This window comes from Thamnophis sirtalis, unplaced genomic scaffold (genome assembly GCF_051295495.1).
Source record: "Thamnophis sirtalis isolate CommonGarterSnake01/CBP01778 unplaced genomic scaffold, rThaSir2_p1.2 scaffold_9, whole genome shotgun sequence".
NCBI classification, from domain to species: Eukaryota; Metazoa; Chordata; class Lepidosauria; order Squamata; family Natricidae; genus Thamnophis; species Thamnophis sirtalis.
Window position 1 is genome coordinate 68143124 of NW_028261389.1, and position 26192 is coordinate 68169315.

Below are 26192 nucleotides of genomic sequence, written 5' to 3' on the forward strand. Positions count from 1 at the left end.
TCCATATTGACAGCTGTTTGGAAGATTCCTATAATGCAAGGAAATGGACTCAGACGGTATGCCTCTGATCCATGTAATATTGGCAAACAACCTCAAACTTCCTGGGAAATAGTGTTCCAAAAGAAACTGAGTCTCTATGGTTTCTCCAAAGATGCCATTTTAACCTTAGAGTGAGATCAAACTAGATCAATACTATGGCAAAGGTAGATACAGAAGGTCAACAGAAATTGCTACCGTACTTTCTTTAATAATATAATTGCAAATAACACAACGAGTACCTAAACCAACCTCATATTTATATCAATTACTGTCCCCAAATTTAGGTGACCCTTATTTTAACTAGATTTAGTACTCTCCACCCAGCTGTCTTGAAAGGGAAATATAGGAAAATCCCATATGAAACACAGTATTGCCCCATAGAAACCACAGCCCATGTTCTTCTGTATTGCCACATTCTACAGGGACAATCATAGATTACCCTTCTAATATTTAAATTTTCAAGGTTCTCAATCTTTGGTTTGCACTATCCGTTAAACAATTAAAATAAATTTAGTTCCCTAAAAGTAGCAACATTTTACTACATTTATGTGTAAGCTCTGTCCACAAAAGGTTGCTAATCGTTCTTGTTAGGGCATACTTTTTATAGTGTTCATTTTAATGAATTTAATTTTATTGGTCAATGACTGAAATAATGTTTCTGTCTGTCCAACTCAGAAATCACTGGCATTACCTCCTAAATTAATGTTTTAAAAGTACTGCTTGATCTAGCATTAATGATTTCCAACTCTGTAAATAGTGAAACAAACCATGGAGAGACAAAACTTTCAAAGTGCAAGATTATTATTCTTAGTTTCACTTCATATGTGTGAATAAGAACAGTGGTACAATTATCTGTCTTTGTTTCCCCAGAATAATTGAGCCATTTATATTTAATTTCTGAAATGTTTTGGAAGAACTTATTGACCTCTGCTAAATGATACATTTATTAAAAGACCTACAAACTTTCACATATGACTTTTATTACTGACAATTTAATCACTATTTCCTAGAACAGAAAATTATTCAGGCTTTATATTTATCTCTGAGCATTTTAACCAGACTATGTTAAGTCTTAAGTGAAAATCTCAAAACTGTATCAGACCAAGTCCTATTCACTATTTTTAATATTTTGAGCAATCTTAAACAGTGATGATAAATTTTGGAGGCTCCTTATGCAAATGCTTCCAGAATTTAACTGCAATAATTTTAATATGATTTTATATATTTATGCTTTCATTTTAATGTTGTAAGCTGCCCTGGGTCACTTCTGGCAGGTGTGGGCGGCAAGCAAATTTAATAAATAATAATACTGACAAATTCACCACCAGACAATTGCTCAGAACAGCTTACATCTTGCAATGATATCTGTAACACCATAAAACATCCATATCTGCCTATCCCAGGTCCTTGGGAAGGACTTGTTAAGCGAACAAAAAGGCCAAATCCAGTCTGAACATCTGGATGACCCATGACTTACTTCAGGATACATACAAAGGATGGAAATAAAGTAATAAAAACCAAGCACTTAACTGTTCCTGAATTAACATACTTTTTCTTTTTTGCTTTTTTCTTTGGATTTATTACCTAGGAAGTAAATAAAATACATTCAATATTAATGCAAGTTTTTTCTTGCTTCATACACTTTTAGAATTCAACTACTGTATATACTCGAGTATAAGCCTAGTTTTTCAGCCCACTTTTTGGGCTGAAAAAAGCCGCCTCGGCTTATACTCGAGTCAGTGAAAAATTTGCCCGAAATGGAGGAGAAAAAGGGGCGGGGCCATGCCGCTGGGTGACACTCATGAATGGCCCAGTGCCCCTGTGAGTTTCCCCTCCCTCTGTGTCAGTTTGCCGCGCAGCGCGCACCGCACCATCCCCCCTCCTCACGTTCTAATGTAATGCAGGGCTGTCTTACGATTCCCCTTCCTCCCCCTCCTGCCGCTCTGCAACGATGTCCCACCTCCTCCTTGTTATGGCAAGCAGCCACATAGCGATGTCCCACCTCCTCTGGTACAGTGATCCAATGATAGGAATCACTGTGCCGTGTGTCATAGGAGGCGGGACATCGCTCCCGCGGCTGCACGGGACATCATCATCACAGCGGGACATCAGCATCATGAGGTGAGTGAAGTATTTCATTGAATACACCGCTAGTTTACTGTTTTTCTTTGAAATAAATATTCAAAAACATTATTGGTATCTATTTTTATTTTTGAAATTTACCGGTAGCTGCTGCATTTCCCACCCTAGGCTTATACTCGAGTCAATAACTTTTCCAGTTTTTTGTGGTAAAATTAGGTGCCTCGGCTTATATTCGGGTCGGCCTATACTCGAGTATATACGGTATATCCCTTTAACATCCATTATACACACTTCTAGGTTTTCAAAAGCAAATATGAATTTGCTACGGCTCCTTGGCTGCTAACTTTTGCTGTTCCACTAATTTAATCACTTTGTCAAAGAATGCAACTAATAAGATCTGTTACATAATCTGTTTTTGACTCTGTGCTACCTCCTATTTTAATCTTAGTACTATGTAAATAGGTTGACTAGTAACTCATAGTAGCACAATAGCAAGATTCATCTAAGCTTCTTGGGTAAAAAAGAAAAATGTTTTCAAAGAAAAAATCAAGAAAGCCCAATTGCCTTTTGGAAAAAGCACTTTTGGGACATTTTTGTGAAGTTCACCTGTAGATTTTCACCACTTGTTGATTATTGAGACAGATGTTAAGAGCAATTCCAAGACAAAAAGGGACACTGTCCCAAACATTTCTCTCAAACTATAGGCCACCCCCCTCCCCAATTCTTCAACAAGAAAACTTCTTCAAGAAGTTTTAGATTGTTCCCCGACTCCAAATGTTTATTATATAAAAATAATTTAATAAATAGTATTTAACTAATAATAATGCAAAGAATAATAACAAACCAACAATGGATAGCCCCATTGTCCTGGGGATTGATAATGACCACTTTGGGGGGACTCTGGTGTAGACATTTAAAAGTACTTGTTATATTTAACATTAGAGCAATATATAATGCTGAATTTAAGAGATTCTTATGGTTTAAAATTAAATGGATAATACATCATACTTTAAATAATAAGTCTTAATTAGTGAAGTATAAAGGGTTTAAAAAGAAATTAATTTTAATTCTATAAAATTCTGATTTTTTGTAGTGAACAAATTTATCTTTGTAGTTAAATTAATATGCCTGAGTAACGGGAGAAGAAAAAAGTAGTCAGGTTCCAAAGACTGTTTTTACATTTTCTCAATTTCGCTAATAAACTTTAAGTAAAAGTTTGAGGTAATAAATATTAATTTCTTAAAATAAGGAAAGATAGATAGATAGATAGATAGATAGATAGATAGATAGATAACTCTTTCAATTTACCTCATATACATTAAACTGTGACTGTCCTCTAGACAATTCCCTATAGCTTGTGGTGAATTGTCCAATAAAATCATGGCTAGAAAAAACAAAGAAATATTCACATCAGTATAACCAAGCATTGCAATACAATGACATCAATTTGAGTATTTCAAATTTCTATAAATTTAATAATAACAGCAAGCTCTTTGCAATGTTCGTATTCTCAATGGTTTACACTTGGCCACTAGTTGATCTTCTCTAACATCACACTGTTAACAGAAATTAAAGTTTCTGTATAGCAATGCAGTGTTAATGTTTAAAGTAACGAATTTTAGAGGCCTGCTGACCAAGAAACAATTAAGGCAGTGACCCATAAAATGCTTAGCTTGGGGAATAGCCAACTAATTGGACAGGGAAGCAAAGTGCTGTGGAGTGAATATATACTTAAATGAAGGAGCCAAACGTTTGGTTGTTAAGTCACTATTTTTTCTTTAAAGAAGGGTCAAAAGCATCAAAGTAATAAGAGTTTGATTCTTGATAAAAATATCACATCAGGCACTTTTCAAAAATTAACTTTTCTTTGTTTGCTAAAACCAGGATCTCCAACCCTGGGTCCATGGCCTATTAGAAACTGGGCCACACAAATGGAGATAAATGATGGGTGAGTGAGCAAAGCCAAATTATCTCCCACCTCCCCCTGGTCTGTGGAAAAATTGTCTTCCATGAAACTGGTCCCTGGTGCCTCAAAGGTTGGGGTCACATGTGCTAGAAGAAATAAAAATGCAAAGCATGACTCTGAAAAGTGAAGTGGCAAATGCATTTTTTCTATAAACCAGTATGCTCGGTGTAGAAGTACAGGGTATGTACATGTGTGTTTGTATTTGTGTATGTGTGTATAAATGATACCAAAAGTAAGGAAACGGCAAGCAGTAAGAGTTGCTAAGATTCATGTCTTTTCTCTTAATACACATATTTCCAGATTTCAGTAAAATTAATTGATAAATGAAACCTCATAACACTCCCATACAGCTACCATATATAAGTAATGCTATATTGTCTGTACATTTTGTGAAGTGCAGATAACACTTACCTTCCATCTCTATCCCAATCATACACTTCTACCTTAATTGTTCTGTAAAAAAATAAAGAAAATATTCTATAAATTATTTAAACTGTCCTTTCACTGCCAATCATTTTGCTTAAATTTAAAGGGCAACGTAATTCATTTATAGAAGTCTCAAGATATCCTTTCAAGAGCAAATATTAAGATGATGTACAACTGAATTTTAAGATCATTATAAAAAACCTTTGAAGTCCAACTAGTTACTCAAAACTCTAGCCAATTTTTCTTTATTTGACTGAGAAAAATATAAATCTTATTTAACCTGTGTGATATTCCAAAAGTGGGTAGCCAAATATAAAATTCCACAGCAAAGAAGATATAGTAAAACCTCAATTTTGTAGACTCATCTTCAGCAGATTTCAGATTACAACAGACAGAATTTCAGAGATTTAATTTCCAAATAATAAAATCCACTGTTCTCAAAACAATCTTGGCAACTGCCTTAATATATGTCATTTACATCTATTTATACCATTTATATAATTATGTAATTCACATAATTTACATAAAGTTATATATATAATACAAATGTTAAAAAATAACTGAAGTAAACTGATGCAAATGACATAAATTACATAAATCAGTTGACTGGACTGATATAAATACAAATTTAATGAACACTTGGCTTTAACACAACTATCCCCCCCACCCCCCAAACTGGTTTATGTAAATTAGATTTTATTGCCATGAAGAAATGAGCTACTGTAAATATTTCATATTTTATTTTGAAAAAAACTAAAATACTAAACTTTTTAATTAAACAAATAACTTAATACATGGATAAGGAACAACCAAATTGTCAGCCATCGGCACAAAGCATTCAATATCTCTTCTTATTTATTTGGTAACTTTTAGCAGTCATTCTACTATTTTTATGACTTATCAAGATGTGTAGAATGTAAAAGGATCTACAGGTATATAATGTAAAAAAAATGGCAGATGATCAAAACTACATAAATGTAATGAAACAAAATATTTTTTTATAAATATAAATGAAAATAATTAAGATTTTTCCCTACCTGAAAAACACATTTCTCTGAGGGTAGGTCCAGTTATCCCAACTTCTCATTCTATAGATGACTGACAGGCAGATGTAGCAAAGAGGCAGATACTGCTGCTAGAGTATATACAACTATCCATATAATATTTTAGAAAATACTAAAATAACATTCTATTGGAAATATGTTGGATCTACTCTCAGAGAAATATTTCGGGGGCAGGAACAAATTCTTCGTGATAGCAATCATTCACAAGAATGGATATCATACAACATTAACTATCTTGCTTAATGGGAAGCCACAGTTTATAAATTACATTCATCTTGTAATTCTAATAAAGATCTTAGCTTTGCAGATCTCTTCATAAGAGGTAGCCTATACTACTACTATTACTTTGATAAGATGAAAGAATGTTTTCCTGAAGGAATGTTTCATTGAATTTGCATCATGAATAAAGAAATCAATGTTTTTAAAAACTGCTTTTACCTCTTTCTCATTTCCAAGTCAGATGAAGCCTATCAGCTTGTCCAGATTGGGTTCTTAAACATCAATAGATCATTTGGAGTCACTTATTGTCGCTTTCTTCAGAATTTACTGAGGAAGGCAGCTTAGATATACAATAAATTAATGAAGCTGCTTCTGAGGAATTACATCTAGTTACTTTGAGTCACTAATGTTAAATGTTGTCTATATATATATATATGGTTAACCATATTTATCCATAAATTTAACATTCAAAGTAGCACAAATTAACGGTGCAGAAAGCTATATATTTCAAATCATAGAATATATTACCATTTTGGGTAATAATACTCTTTTTAGTCCATGTCAATTTGAACTTAGCCATAATTTTAATTAAAGTGCCTTCTTTCAAAAAGAAATATTTTAGTGCTTATTTCATGGCAAGTTAAATTGTATTTCTCAATTTTCTTTAAAGTAATATATTTTAAGCAATATATTAAGTCTGTTAAGAATAATCATTGCTATCAGATCTCCAAAATCAACGGCTTTATATTACAGATATAACTTTTTTCAGTTTTGTTTCACCTGAAAATTGGTTGGGGCTCACAACTAATTTCCATGCAAAAACTAGACTATTTAAATAATATCATTTATAATAATTAGTACTTGTCTAGATAAATATTGATATAAGTATTACCTCATAAAATGCACACAAACAACTCATAATTTCAAATTAGTGATTTTTGTTTGTGCACTAGATTAATAGTTTGCATTCCATCAATGGATGGCATTCATGAAAAGCAAAGAAAACTGGCTAGTGAAAATGCTGTGTCTTTTTAAGGAATCAGAAGTCTGGCATATATGTGAGACTAAACAAGTCTCCTAAGTATTTGTTGTTATTGTTTTAAAAAATATTAAGGTTAATTTATATAATTCAGCATTTCTGCATTGAAAATATATTATAATTAATTTATCTTTCTTTATGCTGACAGTGAAATGAAGAAAAGGAAAGCCAGCAGATTTTCTATGCAAACATGTAACTCATTTTGTCAACTGCAAATGCTATTTTTTCTTCACTTGGTTTAGTTCAGAATACCTTGACAGACTGCTCTGAAACTTTCCTCCTCCATTCTGTGGCTTATAATGTAGCCTGAAGTTTCACACTGAAGGTGGCAAAGGGGGAAGAGAAGATAGATCAGTTGAAGTAGCGATTGTATCAGTAATGTTGGCAATCACCTAAATCGAGTTTATTTAAAAGAAGCACTGAATGTATTCAAGATTCATATCTCTTGATATGATAGAGGTTATGAAATGAATGAGAGTACCATGTATTCTGTTGAAGCTTCTTAGTCTTATTTTTATCCAATCTATTTTAAGCAAGAAGACATTTCCATAAAATTTAATAAAGAGTTTGGCTTGAGGAAAGCATCATCATCAATGTTTACTTTTTAATAACACAGAGCAGTAATATCTTAGTTTACTAGCAGCAGTAACTTCTTATTTCCTGGCATTTTGCTTTTTATCTGCTTGTCAATCATCTGTAGAAAGAATAGCGCCTATTGTTGTACTAAAAAATGTTCTCTATTTCATTTAGGCTGTAGTCTTATGAACAGCAACTTAATAACATTATATGGGATTATTGGAGTTTACATCTAAGTAAACATGTTCCTCAGACTGGGTCATCAAACATTCACATTTAATGTAATAAAATATTAATATTTATTATGAATTCTAAATGTATAAAAGGATTTTAAAAGGTTTTTAAAAGGATTCAACTAACATGAATGATCTTATAAGAATTTTGACACATTTAAACAAAAATGGCTTCACTTACCGGTCATAATCTCCATTACAAAGTGCTCTGATTGATATTTTGAATGCCTGCCATACTGGATTTAAAGTGTTCTTTATAACTTCTGTCTTGTGGCAGATTGTGAAACTAAAACAAAAAAGTATTTTTTACTTTGTATTTATTCAGTGTCTGCCATCAGAGAACAAATTCTGAAAGATCTGATGTCTCATAGTTTGAATGAACATTTGTAAATTTAAAAAAACCATGATCAGTGCAGAAGATAAATATAATAGAAGTCAAAGCACGCAGAGCAGAAGTTTGTGATAACTTTATGTTTTTTATAGCTTTGGAGATGGTATCTAATAACAACTGTTCCCTCTACTTAACATCATAACTTATCACTGGAGAATTACATGTTCTTTCATAATCAACAAGTTTAAATTACAGAGAACATAGAATTATAAGGTTGTAAATGACCTCAGCAATCTTCTAATCCAATCCCCTGCCCATCGAAAGAGATATATCATTCTGGGCAAATGGTTGTCCAGTCTATTTCTGAAAATCTCCAATGATAGAGCACCCACAACTCCAGGAAGCAAGCTGTTCCATTAATTAATTAATTTCTCATTGCTTCTACAGGGCGGGGCATAACCTTTTCCTAGGGGGTCACAGCAACACTTGTAATAACAACACAAATAATTCATACACCATTCGAAAGCCCATCAAAAACTGAGTTTATTGACATGATTTAATAGTCAGTATGACCACCATTAGCCCTTCGAACAGCATTCAAACGAGGTGGATAAGAACACAACAAATCTTCAAACAGTTCCGTTCGATTTTCCAGATTTTTCAACACAGTTTCCAAATTCATTCTCAAAGTTTCAACCGAAACAAATTTAACATTTAATAGCTCATTCAATTCAGTTTTTTATGGGCTTTAAAATGAGGTGTCGCGGAAGTTGTAAACTGCTGTCGATCTTGCTGTGACCCCCTAGGAAAAGGTTATGCCCCGCCCTGGAAAATCTGGAAAATCGAACGGAACTGTTTGAAGATTTGTTGTGTTCTTATCCACCTCGTTTGAATGCTGTTCGAAGGGCTAATGGTGGTCATACTGACTATTAAATCGTGTCAATAAACTCAGTTTTTGATGGGCTTTCGAATGGTGTATGAATTATTTGTGTTGTTATTACAAGTGTTGCTGTGACCCCCTAGGAAAAGGTTATGCCCCGCCCTGTAGATTGGATCTCTCTTGAACAAGGTTCTACTCATTACTTCTTGTTCTGCTCTCTATTGCTTTGGCAAATAAGCCAATCCCCCCTTCTTTATGAAAGCCTCCCAAGTACTAGAAGACAGTTATCATGTCCCCCTAATCCTTCTCTTTAATAGGCCAGACATACTAGCTATCATACTATCATATGATTTAGTCTCTAGATAATTTATTGTTTTTGTTGCTCTTCTCTGCACATTTTCTAGAGTCTTAGCATCTTTTTTTGTATTGTGATAATCAGAACTGGGCACAATATTCCAAGTGTGGCCTTAATAGTGTAGTATAAAGTGGTATTATAACTTCTCATTATCTTGATGCTATACCTCAGTGGATGCAGCCCAAGACTGCACTGACTTTTTTGGCAGCTACAGCACACTGCTTGCTCATACTGAAGTCGTGGTCCATTGGGACACCAATGTTTTTACATGGATATTTTAGAGGGATACTGATCCATAAAGAAAAACTGATAATGCTATGAAAGTAAGAGGAAACTTTTCATAGACTACTAAAATAATTCAGCAATCACTATTAAAGCAGCGAAGACTGAATATTTAGCAGAACAAATGAAAACATCTACCTGCCATCTTCATTGCTACGAAAAAATACCAGGAAGGGATCAGATTTCCCAAAAAAATCTTTCTTGTCTAATTTGTTTGCACAAAATTGCATCAAAACAGCTTCCTAAAAAATAAAGGGATAATAGAAATATTAATTCATAAATCACATGGAGGACGATTTACATACAATATGCACATTTTTAAAAATATTCTAATAGCTTAGAATAAAGTTAGAATAAACAATAAAGTTAATAAAGAAAAAAGTTCTTTAAAACATTTATTAGTTCCCTGGATTTTTAATACTAAAATGGATATAGTATCATACATTTTAAGCCCAGGGCCACTATTTTCACTACCAAACTACTAATGAGGAGAAATGATTCCTTTCCTTCCTATCAGTTTTATATATATATATACCATTATACTCATTTTACCACACTAGAAAGTATCATTTTATTTTTTCAGTTTTTATCTTGCTCTCCTGTGGTATCATCTACGAATGGAAATAGATGTTAAGAGAATACACTAATTATAATAAAAATTGTAGCAGAAAAATTTAAGGTAGCAGCAAGAGGGAAAAGTTACAAGTGAGATGGAAAAATAAAATAAAATATCAGAGTCAGTGGTTCTGAATCTATGGCAGCTGAGAGGGGCAAGAGTGAATTTCAGAACTCTTTTTTGAGTAGCTTGGCAAATAATAAACTGAATCATGATATTCCCTGTTCATTCTCAGAAATAAAGATTGTTGAAGGAAAACATTGGAGTGTTTTGATACTGAAAATGGAGTGAACATGTTGCTACATGCCCTAAAATTCTAATTTAAGAAAAGCATCTGAAGTTGCAACCTTCTTCACTGAACTAGCCAGTGGTCATCCTACCATTACCGTTGTCATTGCCAGAGGAACCTGATGTGGCCCTCAATGAAATTGAGTTTGACACCCCTGTTCTACTAATCTCCTCTCTTGAATCTTTTCAATTTTAGAGAGCCATCATCTTTTTAGGGAATTGGTTGCTTCTGTAATGAATTGTAGTCAAAGGGGAAAGTGTTTTTATTGATTCCAGTTAACTATTAGAGAACATTTTCCTTCACTCCCTACCTTTCATCTATTAGCTCAAGGAACTGTGTACCATGCAACTTCCTTCTACTTTTCCCTACAACAATCCTGTCATGTAAGGTTGAGCTGATAAGAGAATGACTGGTCATGCTACATAGTGAACCAAAAAATGTAATTTACCCGGCAACAGTTCAGTTCCTCTGCTGTCAATATTATGGTACCACATTTCCTCCCAGGAATTCCTCTGTTAAAAAAAATCATATAGGTAACTGAAATATAAATATAAAGTTTCCAAATAGAATTTCTATCACACTTGTTTACTCTTTCATACACGGTTCAATAGTACTAACACATGCACTTTTTCCCTAGTTGAAAGGATAGGAAAGAAAACAGAAAGCCAATGCAATAGTGACCTACAGTTCCTTGAATTTAATTTTTTCTCCAGGCTTCAAAAAGGAGCATTTGAAGCTAATCAACTAAGATAGGCTCACAGAGAAGTTGCAAGCAAACTTAGTAGGGTAGGTCCACACCTTATATGGCAGAGAAATAATGCATGTTAATTTACCAATTTTTTTGCTTTGGGGGGTACAAAGTGTCTTTTCTTTAAAGTGAAGATTTTTTTCTTTATAAACAACACAACTAATTTTTTAAAAAGTGGGAGGATGTATTAGGTTGAATACTGTTCACAATGTCCACGACTTACACTGTGTTTAACATATCAGAAGTGCTTTATTTACATTCAAATTACTATGAAAGAAAATTTTAAATAAAACCAAAACCAAAGGTAATGATAATGTGATTACACCAAACAGTCTTTCCTACTCACATAAAGCAGAGTCAGAGAAAATGTTCTTCAATTAAGGAAGAGTGCAAATATATAAATATAGTAATGCACTTAACTCACAGTAGATGTGAGAACTTGAATGACCACAACACATCCTCATGTGTAGCAGATGTGTGATACATTAAAAGTAAAGATAAAGGAGTCCCTGAGGATTTTATTCCACTAGTCATTGCTGACTATAGGGATGGTGCTCATCTCCGTTTCAAGGCCATTGAGCCAGCACTGTCCGAAGACATTTCTGTGGTTAAGGCTGAGAAGAGATTTTCAGTAACTCTGCCATATAATCTATTATCATAACGGCTACAAGGCAACTGAATATAAGCAGTGGTCTCAGAAGAGATGTAAGCAGCACAAAGGGGTGCCATTCAAAAACTGAAAATTAACACAAGTCACCCTACTCAGTCCAATCCTTCTTTCAGATATATCCCAAGCATACAACAAGCAAAAAAAGCAATAACAACAATAAAACGGAGAAGAACATCCTATGAAAATATACAAAGCAAAATTGAGGAGCATGCCGCAGGCAAATTGAGATTAAGATTACAATGTGGCAGTAAACAAGGGAAAACAGCATTGAGATTATTATGTACACTGTGTATAAGTTGTATATACAAACACTGCAACCGTATGAAAACATGCTGCATAAAAGCAGCACGAAAGCATAGGAAATAAGGATGGGCAGGTAAGCAGTAAATGCAAATACAGATAGCCAACAAAGACTTTCTACATGCTGACAACATGCAAGAGCCCAGTACATATAAGCATTAAGCTAGGCATTACGGTATAGATAGTCTTCATTTAGCAACCACAATTGGGACTGGCAAGTCAGTCATTATAAGACTGTGCTTATAATCTTATAGATTTAATTAATTTATTACTACAATTAGGATTGGAATCTCAGTTGTTGAGTGAAGTGGTTGTTAAATAAGACACCGTGACTTCACTCAACAACTTCAGGAGGTAGGGGAGACCTGGGAAGTCCAGCGCTTACTGGTGTGTGGAAACTTGCCATGGGCTGGGAGGCCTTGGCTGACTATAGGATCCACCAGCATGCAGAAATCTACTTCAGGTGAGGAGACCAGTGTCTTTTACCCACCTCACCATACCAGGTCCACTTACATTGTCTTTTTCTGCAGCTTCTAACAGGCGCATCCAGCCAATGGAGGTGTAGCTAGAAACCTAGTGAACGTGATCTCTTTGGATGCTAAAGAGTAGAAAGTGTCCTTTTAGCCTTCACAAAGATCCCAACTGCTAGCTTTCTAACCTTGCAGTGGCTGAACCCAGCCACAGCTGCAGAAAAAGTCAAACGTAAATGGAGCCAGGTGTGATTGGGTGGGGACAAGGCCCAGGCCTCCAGGGCATGGGGGGCAGTGAGAGGGGCTGGCTTCCCAGGTGTGATGAGGTAGGAAGAAGTAGCCAGTGAGCATGGTGAGGCCTCCAGATACATAACAACTTTATGCATGCTGGTGGGTGGCTGAGATGGGAGAAAGATAAGTAGGTGGGGTGAGTTGCAGCTTGATTAAGTGGGGCACAAATGTCAAGCACCCAAATTTTAATTACATGTGTATGGGGCTGTTGCAAAGACTATACCTTTGGGCACAGGTTGTAACTCCCTTCATTTGGTGAACGAAGGAAGTTACAATCTACACCCAGAAGTACCAATGGTCATAAAGTCCGAGACTACCTGTACTTCAGCTCTCCTTTGCTCTACTGAGATCTGCAAAGGTCTGGCTGCAAAGTTACTTTTTGATTACAATTCCATTGGGCACTAAATGAGTCAATCACTAAATGAGGACTACCTGCACAGCCCTTGAAAAGCCACTATAAATGACTATAAATTATAAGCATTCATTATAAGCAGCAATATGTATCAGAGTCACTTTGCAGAATGAGATGGGCAGCATATATAAATGTAATAAATAAATAAAGGTATCACACACAGTCTCACAACAGTGTATAATGCCAAACCAAAGCATAATGTATGCAACAATAGTCATTCCAAAAGACAGCAGCAGCTACTCTCCCTCCAACAACAAATACACACTTCTGCAGGCTACTTCGATCAGCCATTTTTGCTTTGGCAGCCAGGTTCCACCAAGGAAGTTTCGATCTGCCAAACAGATATCTTATTTTTACAATTCATGGACTTATATAAAACACTTATTTCATAGCAATAGGAATGTATTTTTTATCTAGGGAGAAGTACTCTGGTTTCTGATCTTTTGACATTATATACATTTATATAATGCTATGTGTAGGTAATATATGACAAACAGAAAATATTTTTAAATGTTTGATTTCATTTAAGGTATTTAAATTCTTCATGTGAGTGTATTTCAGGCAGTTCTATTTTACAATATAATTTTAAAAATCAATACAAAGGTATCATACATTCAAAACCAACTCAACAATTGAATTTAAGTGGAGAGGAAACAATATATACATATGTTGGAAGGAAATTCTATATCTACAGGTTGGAAATGAAGAAGTCCCCTCTTTTTGAGTGAGAAAACAATTATCTCAAACAATGACCTTGTTGGGGTATAATGATTACCTGTAATTTCAGATCAGTGGAGTCCTTGGTGCTACCTGAGTTTGGTTATTTTCAGTGATGATGTTGCCTAGTTTGGTAATAAAACATCTGCAAGAAAACCATCAAGTTCAGAGAGCACCAAGGACTCTACAGTTCAATCCTGAGCTAAAAATGTTCTATCAGTTTCAGATCAACATTGTGACAACAAATAAACATTATCAAAATATTATGGAAACAACATTGGGCTTGCAACAACATAGCGCTACTAAATTTATATCATTAAAATATGCTTACATAACTGGTTTTTCTAATCTGCTTCCTTGTGATCCAACGATCTCTCCTAATGTACAGAACACTTGTCCCAAGAAATCCTGAAAATCACACAAAGTTATGGAGCTTAGACCTTGTTCCACCTGCAGAATTATATCTATATTCGCTACATTGATCAGCACAGGAAATGAAATACTTATGAACAATTTAGTTATTAAATTATAATCAGGAATAATTAAATTAAGCCACTCAGGATCACTTAAGAAGTGAGTGACAAATTATGTCTGGATGCAAGAATTAGTTTATGAGTACAGAATGACCATAGGTAAGTCAAGAGCTCATCATACATACTCATTACTCTCAATCCTTTCCAACTATGTTTATGAAATTTGCTACAGATATTACTAATTTGAATGGAACATATTACTACACTTTATCTGAAAAGAAAATAGGTATAGCTGCTTTTTAAAAAGACACATAAAGTGGCAAGCTTTAAACAAATACTTGCTCCAATATCTCACTTCATCCCCACCTCATAAACTTTCTTGGGAACTTCATTCCAGTTTTCATTCAGTATTGACTCCTGGAGGCTGCCTGGGCAAGTTATCTTGGCAACATTTTTGGAAGTGGTTCATCATTGTCTTCTTCGTGTAGCTGAGAGAGGATGACTGACTCAAAGTTACCCAGATACCTTTGTGCCTAAGTTGAGACTAATTTGTAGTCTGGTGCCTTAATCACTATATCCAACTGGCTCTCAGATTGACAAATAGAAAATATTGTATGGATAAATTTGTAACATTAAATTAACACACTTACATGCTTTGAAAGGTTTGGACTCTTAGAATCAACATCGTACCTATAAAGAAATGATAGATTTCATATTTTCAAGCAAACATATTCAAGGACATTTTGGAGTTGTTTTCTAAAGCTAGCATAGAGAGACAATAAACAAGATAAAACCTACTACGTGAGGAAACTGCTTTTCAAGTTTAGCTCAACTTTGCTAAATCAATTATGTATCTCCAAAATGGAAAACCAGCCAACAAACAAAAAATGATAGACAACATGCATAGCACACATAGGAAGTAAGCAGAAATCCCTGATTCTAACTGGCATTCCAGTGCATTTGACAGAATATAAATGGTATAATTATGAAGTTATTTTTTGTCTTCTGATTTGTATTCTTCTAAGATTATAGTATCTATTTAAGCGTTGCTTCACAACTTTATTACAAAATCACTGGAAATGCATTAAAAAATATAAAAGCTTTAAAAAACCTGGATGGTGTTAGGATCTCAAGTTTTTAGTATTTTACAAGGGATAAAATGTTGCCTTATAAATTTGTCTCTACAAATATTATGCCACCCATTTTGCTCAACTACCCCTCAAAATGCCAAAACAAAACAAAATTCTATTGAGCCTGGGCTCTTTATGTATGAGAGGGGTGATCACTGGCCACATACGGCCCACAGGTGGTATTTATTGCACATCTGTATTGAAAAATGCTTATATACATTTACAAAAAATATGCATATCACTCTGAAGAATTTATTGCATATGTCACTTACAAACATTGTTTATTTATAAACCATGCATCTTTTTGTGACTCTAGACAGTGTACAAGTTAACAACAGCTTTCAAAACAGCAAAAAACCCAAACATATTAAAAATCCAGGGACTAAAACACAAATGCATAGATAAAATTCTGACTTCTCCCTCACTGGACACCTATTGGAAATAGTCAGATTTTCAAGTCTTGATTAAAGAAGAGGATGCATGGAGCAATTTGAAATACTGGGGGAATTCTGCTCCAGATGGTGGGCACTATTAACAAGATAACAATAGCAAAGCACTTAAGACTTATATACCACTTCACAGTGCTTTACAGCCCTGTGTATATGGTTTACAGAGTCAGCATATTTCCCCCAACAATCGGGGTCCTCATTTTACTGACCTCAGGAGGATGGAAGACCGAGTCAAACTCGAGCCTGGTGAGACTCGAACTACTCACCTACTTGCAGTTGGCAATCAGCAGAATTAACCTGCAATATTTTATTCTAACCACTGCACCACCACGGCTCTTCATGGCAAAGCAATCAATGCCAAATTTCAGACAGCTGGCTGTCAGCAGAAGTAGCCTGCACTATTGCACTCTAACCACTGTGCCACTGCGACTCCTTCATGATCCCCTCAAATAATACTATTAAATGTTGGTAAACAGTACTTGGGTATCATTATCAATTTATTTCTGTTTGTTTTTCTTAAGTAATCAAGCAAAACTAATTATAAATTATGATGTGGCATCAAACTTACATTCTTGATTTACCATATAAACAAAGATACATGACAGCAAAACCTAGTTTATGGCCTCATGTTGAAATTTGCTGTTAGTTATTCTTATTTAAATAATGTAAAAAGGAACATGCTGCAGGCAGCATGAACTAACAGCATTCACCATAGATAACCAGAATAAATCAGAAACTGAAAGAAATCCTTACATGAGAATGCAAACATTGAGAAAAGTCTCTACTATAAGTAACATAGTAGTTTGAATTACCAATATGAACCAACTCATGTACTACATTTTAGAAGATTTGTGATTGAGAATATCTTATGATAATAACTAATTCAAGTTTTGTTTGTTATTTTAGGTGAGCAGCAAGCCTGAAACTATTTTGATGTCAATAAAACTATTGGGATGAAAAGAGCTTTTAGGTCTAAGCAAAATCAATATGCTTAAACTGCTTTTTTAAGTTAAAATTTAAAAAATCCAGTAAAGTCTGCAGATAGAATGTGCTTTTGAACATTTAAAACTAAGTTTTCATACAAAGTTATAATTAAAAACTCCAAGTCTTATTTATACTTATTTAACCATAAAATATTTTTTAGGTATTGTATTCAATTTTTCAATTTGGGAAACATATTCTGCCAAAACTGATTTTATAAAAAAATATATTGGAAATTTTTCTGAGTTTAATTCTGCAAATCTGTGTAAGCATTGGGCAATAAGATCATGGAGTTCTTTTCTGACTCTCATTACTTAAATTATCTTTATCTTCTGGCAGAAGAAACAACAGATTGTGTCAATATGATTTCATGTATGTATCTGCTACATTTTTGAGAGATATAAGAAATAATTTCTGCTGTTATTTAAGTTAATTCCTGATAAATTGATACATCCTGACCTGCTTGCAGCACAGGACAGTTTTTACACTGTCTTAACCTGGAAATAGACTATAAAATAGTGAAAAATAGGATTTTAGAAAATATTTTTTCACTTATGGTTTTTTTTTTTTTTTTTTTTTCTATTTCAAGCTCTCACTTCAAACCTTTATGGTTTTTATTGCAGTGTTTTTCAAAACCAATTCAGCACTTCATTACAATTTAAACTGCTATAATAAAATATGTGATCTAATGCAAGTAGTTTACTGATGAAATATCTATCTGTACTATTATGAAAGATCAATTCACTTATATTATCAAAATCCAAATTTATTAGTAAACTTACAAATCAAATCGCAGGTTTTGTCTCTCCTCAAAAAAGTAATCCATTATAAATTTTCTTACAAAATCTGGGTTCAAAGTATTGTCAATTACTTCTGTTCTTCCAAACTATAAAAGAATATTTTAAAGAAAATGCATCAGTATATAAATATCTGTACACACATCAAATAAAAATATCAAATTAAAAAATATGAACACATGTGAACAAATCGTAGGCCAGTTTAAAGGAGATAAAGGAAGAAATGAGACACATTAATTAAAATGAAGTACTGGTACAAAAACTTTCAGTCCTTACAGACATAAGTATTCTCAGAATATCTGATCTATATAATATGTTATTATTATTATTCTACTTAATAAATCCAAAATTGACTACAAAGGGATATAATAAAAAAGTCATAGTCCAATTTGCTTCAAATTATGCTTTTGTTATACACTCAGATTCCATTAAGAAGCCATTTTCCCAGTCTACTTTATTATATAAGCCATGAGTAGGTTAAGATTTTTGGCTCTGCAGTCACTACAGATGTTTGGATATAGAGTATGTACACAAACAAAATCACTTCCTACACTCATATGCATAACATCATTTCCATAAATATCCTACTCTTCTTCTGGGAGAGAAAAAAGTCCTTTTTTGTCAGCAAAACTGGAAGGATTTTCAGCCCATATCCAGAATGAAACAGGAAAGCAAAACGCTTCCCTTTTTTCTTTCTAGGAAATTCTAGTCTAACAAAGAGAAGGACTAGACATGACATGATAACAGTCTTTCAATATTTGTAGGATTGTCACAGAGAATAGGAGGTCAAGTTATTCTCCAAAGAAACTGAGGAAGGGACAAGAAGTAGTGGATGGAAGCGTATCCAAAGGAAAATTATTATACCTAGAATTAAAGAGAAGTTTCCTATCATTGAGAACAATTAAACATTGGAACGGCTTGCCTCTACAGCTTCTGGTGGCTCATTGATTGAGGTTTTCAAGAAGAGATTGGACAACCATTTTTCCAGAATAATATAGGATCTCCTGCTTGAGAAATGTTATTGTCTAGGTTCCTACTCTCTGATCTCTTTAGGGGTTCAGATCTATAGCATTGCCTCCCAGGCACCATGGGTAATTTCTACCTTCTGGAGAGCCCGGACCCAAATCATTTACAGCAAATAAATGAGTCCCATAAACCTATCAGTAATCAGTTCAGCACTTAATAGAATAAGTTGAACTTATTCTATAAGTTCTTAAGTTATTCAGCTGAACAGGATATTTTGTGTCAGCAAGCAGTTGCATTCTGAAGCTTCTAGGCACAATTGGTGAGCCTGCCAAAATTGTCCAAAGACATTTCTGGGTATGGTGTGCCAGAAGAACACCTTTTGCATCCCCTGGGCAAGTGCATCTGAAGGTAGGGTAACATATACAATACTTAACTTTTTCCAGCTTTCAACCTCATGCTCAAATCTTGTTATATAGGATATATAAATAGAGCCAGTGATGAGGAATGGCTGGGATCTGTGCTTTGCTGCCAGAAAGAAATATTTCCCACCTCTACTTCCCTCATACACTCATATCCTGATAACTTTACTCACAAGCCTACAAGCTAGTGCTCCAACTGCCTATGATAACTGAGCCACACCCTGCATTTTCAAGGACGTGCCAACATCCAGAGGCAGATTGACACCCCCCACCCCACTTTTAGCTTATAAATGGAAATGCTAAGGCAGAATAGGAAAAAAGGGATGTAGGAGGAAAGGAATCGCAAAAAGGGCCCAGTACTCTTAAACATCTTCATGAATGATTTAGATGAGGGGATAGAAGGGAAACGTACCAGATCTGCAAAGAACACCAAGCTGGTGGGGATGGGGGACACAGCTAATACTTTGGAAGATAAGATTCAAGATTCAGAAGGATCCTGACAGACTTGAGTATTGGGTTGTTTCCAATAAGATGCAGTTCATGGTGAGAAATGTATGGTCCTGCACTTAGGCAGGAAAAACCAGATGCACAGGTACAGAATAGGCGATACCTGGTTCAGAAGTAGTATGTGCGGAAGACATCTAGGTGTCCTAGTGGACTACCCCTTAAATATGAGCCAGCAGTGTGCTGCACCTGCTAAAAATGCTGATGCAGTCCTGAGCTGCATCAACAAGAGAAATAGTATCAATTTCATATGAAGTGATAGTATCACTTTTTGCTGCACTAATGACTTCACACTTGCAATACTGTATCCACTAGGTGTGATGTGATAATCTTCCAGTTCTTCAGGTTTGTCCCAAAGAAGAGATTAACTTATTCTCCAAAGCACCAGAGTCCAGGACAAGAAGTAATTGGTGGAAGCTTAAAGAGAGATACAGCTAAGGGCTAAGGAGAAATTTCCTGACAGTGAGAGCAATTAAGCAACTTGCCACCCGGAATTGTGCAGGTTTTCTCTAATAGATTGGACAACCATTTGGCTGGCATGGCTAATCTCCTGGTTTCCTGCTCAAGTTCGACTAGAAGACCCCCAAGGTGTCTTCCAGCCCTATGATTCTATGTTCTATTGGCAGCTATTTCAAATAGCAAGCCAATTGTCAGGACCACAAACTGCAGTGAGCATCATATCCTGGTGGGAGTCCTGCTTGGAGTTTTGCCTGGACTTGGTAGCAACAAGAAAAGGGCCACACCTCATTGCAACTAGTTGAAGAGCATTTGGAAAAAAGGCAAAGGTGGTATGCTACTTCATAGATTTTGAGTCTTTTATTTGAATTGAGTGATAGAGACTGAATATAAAGGATTCAAGACATTTACATGGCAACAACAGCTTGCAAAACTTAGAAGAGTAGACTTAACCCAAATCAATAGCATATTATTGGGGAAGTTGTAATAAAGCATTTATGTATAGATTTGCTATGCTGGTCCTTGCCAGTTCTTAGAAAGCAAAAAATTCTCATACCAGTACATATTACTTTTATATGACAGTACTCAACTGCTATATATATATATAAAAAACATTACCTCTCTCCATTCTTTATTTCCCATCCCTTGGGTATACAAAACACAAACTGCAGAAGAGAAAAAAAAAGGCAATCAATATCACAAATGTATGTAAATTAATATTCCAGTATAGACTAATATTTAAGCTATAATATTAGGCAGATTTTAAAGCGATATAACACAAATTATATTTAAGAGCTAATGAACTAGAATTAATATCTGGAATTTGAATATTTGTATATGGTGTTTGTTTATTTTTTTTAAAAATGTAACAGATAATTGTATTTAAAAAAAAACAGGCATCTGAGTCAGCGTTTAATGTATACTAAAAAGACTCAAATTTACCAGAAATCCATTCCTATTAACTTACATCTGAGTATACAACACACAGGCTGTATACCTCCCCCAAGGAAGAGCAAACAGAGAGAACAAGGTCCCCACCCCAAGTTTCACGGGAAATAGTTTTATTGTAGAAAAATTCAAAGTTCAATATTTGTGCATTGCACTGGGAGATAAAGGGGGAAGTCATAATCTTGGCTTTTTTATTTTACCCTTTCCCACCACATATGTCCAACTACAGTCAGCCATAAAAATTATTGCCTATTATAAAAATGTAATATATTTTACTGTACAACAGAAAAAAAGAAGAAAACAGTGGGCATATTAATTTTAAGGCTGAGTGTAATAGAATTCATGCTTCTACTGAGATTTGCCTCTTGACAAGCATCTCTATTTTTAACATCTTGAATGTCACATATTAAAAATAAAAAAAATGTTTTATAGCCCAGTTTATCAATTTTTGGAAACAAAAGACAAAATAGGCCTTGGAAAAACGGGCACAAAATATCTACATTTTCCCCCAAGCTTTCGTATCTCTAAACACAGCCTATCTCAAAACTACATTCAAATAGTGTTCAACTGATCAACATCTTGCTTTAAAATTCCCACAGTAACATCTCAATTCAACAGAACATTTGGGAAAAGGGGTATCTAAAATTCTACCATTGTAATGTACAATATTTATGCAATTAATTTACATTATTTATGCAAATATTTATGTACAGTATTTGCATAATGATGCAATTAATTTTAATATATTTTTTATAAATGTGTTATTTGTACAACTGCATCATTATGGGGTATTATTGTTTCATACATTGAAACAAATTACATAAATTATATCAATTGTCTGAACTGCTTTGGAAATAACAGGCTTTGCTCACTATTTGGAGTAAAGCCTGAGATACAATTCTGCCCATTACATCTGACGTCTCCTAAACAGAGTTCCCAAAAAATTTACCTACTTTATGAAGGCATTAGTTAAAGATTTTTATATTCTGTTTCTAAAACCTATCATGAAGAAGCTTTGAAAGGAGCTATTGCATTATTATTATTGCGTGGTTAATCTTTGATGAGATTCACAGCCTTTGGGGCTAGTTGGTAGTTCAACAGCTCGAGTCCTAACCAAGGACCTAGGAAGTGTTAAGGTAATGTCGAAGGATATAAGCTGTTCCAAGTAGGGTGGTTTTTTGTAGAATCAAAATGTTCAAGTCTGATAAATTTAAAATTTCCAAATAGCGAGGTAGCCCTTTGGGTATTGCACCAAGGGCTCCAATTACAATCAGGACAACATATGATTTCTTTTTCCACAGTTCCTCAACTTCAATTTGCAAGTCCCGGTACTTTGTGATTTTTTTCTTGCTGTTTATCTTCAATTTGTGCATCTCCAGGTATTGCAATGTCAATGAACCATACTTTTTTCTTTTCAACTATTGTTATGTCAGGTGTGTTGCGGGCCAAGTGCCTGTCAATCTGGATTCTGAAGTCCCACAAGATCTTGACTTTCTCATTCTCTAAAACCTTCTCAACCTGATGGTCCCAGTGGTTTTTGCTGTACTCAAATCCAAACTTTTGACACAATTTCCAGTGAATGATCTTAGCAACGCGGTCATGGTGTTGTAGGTAGTCAGTTTGTGAAATTTTGCTGCACCCACTGATCAAGTGGTCGACTGTCTCATCTTTCTTATTACAGAGGCGACATTTGCTGTTGGTGGTAACATGTTTAATTTTTGCCTTCATGTAGTTTGTGGCTAAGGCTTGTTCTTGAGCTGCCAAAATAAAACCTTCTGTTTCTTTTTTCAGTGCTCCTGATCTTAACCAGTTCCAAGTTAGCTTTTGGTCAGCTTTGCCTTCAATACTTTTCAAGTATTGGCTATGCATAGCTTTGTTTTTTCCAATTTTCATCTCACTTCTCAATTACTTCTTTCTTATATTCAGCTTTTGACTTAGTTGTCTTTAAAAGGCCTCCTTTATTTACTTCCTTAATCATTGGTTCTTCATTTTTCTGGATGTAATCATTCAAGCTGTGTTTTTCTTCTTCCACAGTCTGTTTTACTTGTAGGAGTCCTCGACCACCCTCTGCTCTTGGTAGATATAATCGGTCAACATCACTTTTAGGGTGCAAAGCATGATTCATTGTCATAAGCTTCCTTGTTTTTCTGTCCAAATTGTCCAACTCCATCTGGGTCCAGTCAATTATTCCTGCAGAGTATCAAATCACAGGTATAGCCCAGGTATTTATGGCTTTTATGATGTTTCCTCCATTCAATTTGGACTTTAATATCTTGCAAATTCATCGAATGTATTTGGCTTGACTTAATTCCTTACTTTATTATACATTAAGTCAGAGGGCTCTAAAATCCCCAAGTACTTGTAGCCTTCTTCTGGTTTTACTGCCTTTATCATTTCTTCATTCTCAAGTTCTATTCCATCATCTTCTATGACCTTCCCTGCTTTGGTTGCCATTGTTACACATTTGTCAATTCCAAACTGCATACCAATGTCTTGGATAATTCTTTTGTGCTTTCAATTAATAAATTAAGTTCAGCTTTTGTTTTACCAAACAGCTTCAAATCATCCATGTACACCAAGTGCGAAATTTTCAGTCCTTTCTTTGCAAGTTCATATCCACAGTTCATCTTCTTCAAAATGATTGTCAGTGGTAGCATTGAGAGTATAAAAAGTAGGGGTGAAAGGGAATCCTCATTTAATTTCAACCACAGTTCTTCTTCATTAGCTAGAAGTTTTGTTTTCCAGAGGTTCATTGAAGTTTCCATGAATTTTTCTATGTTGCTGCTGATGTCAAAGATTTTCAGGCATTTCTTGATCTAGCTATGGGGAACTGAATCAAACGCTTTCTTATAGTCTATCCAAGCCATGAACAGGTTGGTTTGTCTTTTCTTTGAATTCTTTAGGATTAGCTTGTCCATCATCAGTTGGTCCTTTGTTCCTCTTGAATTTTTGCAGCATCTTTTCTGCTCTACAGGAAGCAAGTTATTTCTTTCCAAGGATTCATAGATTTGGTTTGCAATGATACCAGTAAGGAGCTTATATGTTGTTGGCAAACAGGTGATTGGCCTATAGTTTCCAGGGTCCTTTCCTTTTTCTTTATCTTTTTGTATCAAAAATGTCCTTCCAGTTGTCATCCATTCATCATTTTCAGGTGTTTTTAAGTTCTGGTTCATTTGGGCTGCCAATCTTTTGTGCACACCTATAAGTGCCTTTAACCAGAAGCCATGTAACTCATCTAGTCCAGGTGCACTCCAGTTTTTCACTTTTCTTGACTATCTTTGCACCATTTCTTTTGTTATTTCCACATCTTCCATTTTATGCCCTTTAATGTTTGATCCATTTTGCATTTCTGTTGTGCTTCTTGTTGTTTTCCCACAATTCTTCCAGAATTCCAGAGCTTTCTCTTTATCAGGCTTTTCATTTGTTGTTACTCCATCTCCACTTTCTAAGCTTTTATAAAACTGGTGCTGATTTGCTCTGAACTGTGAGTTTTCCTTGAACTGAGTTACCGTACTCGGTTTTCATACCTTTTAATCTTTTCAGCAACAGCAATAATCCTCTGCTTCAGCTCTTCAATTACTACCACAATCTCCTTATTCTCCAAATCATATCTTACTTCCAGGCTGCTCTTGACCTGTTTGTTCTTTAGCTGACCTTGCCTTAGGTTCTTCAAGTTGCTCAAGTCTACATGAAATTTTTTGATCTTCAATTCCAACCGAATTTTCCATTTAGGCTTCCTCTTCTTGCCTCTTTGGTTCTTTTGTATATTCAAACCCAATTCTTTGATGGGTATGAAGGCTGCTGCATACATCAGCTGGTTTGTTTCAGCTAATGCAGTGATTTGAAAGGTTTGCATAGCCTCATTGAGCTTTTCTAGTACCTTTCTCAATTCTTTCCGGTCCACTTGGTTCAGCTTTGGCAAACGTGTTCTTTCATTTGATCCTTTATTTTCTCAGCTAATTGAGCAATATCTGTTGGTGTTTGTTCTTTAGTGTTTCTTTGTTCTTTATCTTCATCCATTTCAGCATCCTCTTCCTCCCTTTCTTCCTCAGTTTGCTTTTGAGTTTGCAGATCATTCTTGTTGTTACTCTTCTTTGTTGGTATATTCAGACCATTAGTTGCTTTCTATTCAATTCCTATTAATTCTGCTGTAGTGAAAAATTTGTGGCTTAGAATTACACATCGTTGGTCCATTAGCCTTTGTTCACTGATATCACAATCCGTGTGGTTCATCTTCCAAATCTGATGCCTTCGTTTTTGAAATCCACATTTTGCTGGCTCAGACTGATAGTAAGCTTTGATAATAGAGATGTTTTTTTCCCTAGTCCAGATTTTTCGCTTTTTCGCTTTTTCTTCCAGTAGCTTGTCAGCTCCATGCCCTGGTTGCCTAGCAGAGGGAGTTGAGCCCTGTAGCTCATTTTGCACAGAATGCCCAGGAACCATAGCATCCAACGGAACCCTTGTTAATCCGGGCGACGGTTCAGCCGGCATAAATTTCATTCTTTTTTTGTATTCACCATATTTGAATGGGTTGTGGAGCAAATTTTGTCTGGCCCTTCACCTGAGACCTGCCTGATATAGTTGCACCTGTTCAGCATAGCCCTTAGGATCATTAGAGCACGCAAGCCCCTCCATCACGACAAGGTGGTGGTAACTATTACTATTATTACTATTATTATTATACAATTGTATCACAGCGGCCAGTTGTTTCGCCGGATTTGGCATTGGTTACTAGTCGGGCCCCACCCAGGGGCCTAGGACGTCGTAACGTATTTTTGTAATATGCGTGCAGATCCAAGCAGTGCGGCTTTTTGCATTTGACTGATGGTGATTTTGTCAATTTTTAACTGTTTTAAATGTAATTCCAGTGCTTTTGGAATAGCACCCAGTGTGCCAATTACCACTGGAATTACCACTGCTGGTTTGTGCCATAGTCGTTGAATTTCAATTTTTAAGTCTTGGTATTTTGCGATTTTTTCATGTTCCTTCTCAGCGATCCTGCTATCACCTGGTATTGCGATGTCTATGATTGTGACCTTATTTTTCTCAACCAATGTGATGTCT

The 26192-nt window shown here is 35.0% G+C and overlaps 1 protein-coding gene across 4 annotated transcripts in view; it reads right to left on the reverse strand.

The window, feature by feature from the left end:
• Window positions 1-26192, reverse strand: part of LOC106550293 (copine-8) — a 64331-nt gene that overhangs the window by 15804 nt on the left and 22335 nt on the right. For 2 of the 4 annotated variants that reach the window (XM_014068177.2, XM_087722178.1), the window contains exons 3-13: window positions 20799-20845; window positions 17821-17924; window positions 15129-15168; window positions 14337-14413; window positions 13554-13619; window positions 10846-10909; window positions 9631-9734; window positions 7826-7930; window positions 4499-4540; window positions 3430-3505; window positions 1570-1623 (exon numbers count right to left, since the gene is read on the reverse strand). In XM_014068177.2, the coding sequence (XP_013923652.2) occupies window positions 1570-1623; window positions 3430-3505; window positions 4499-4540; window positions 7826-7930; window positions 9631-9734; window positions 10846-10909; window positions 13554-13619; window positions 14337-14413; window positions 15129-15168; window positions 17821-17924; window positions 20799-20845 (779 nt within the window). Of the gene's footprint in view, window positions 1-1569; window positions 1624-3429; window positions 3506-4498; window positions 4541-7087; window positions 7150-7825; window positions 7931-9630; window positions 9735-10845; window positions 10910-13553; window positions 13620-14336; window positions 14414-15128; window positions 15169-17820; window positions 17925-20798; window positions 20846-26192 lie in introns of those variants that run through there. The other 2 variants (XM_014068178.2, XM_087722179.1) reach the window with 2 other exon arrangements.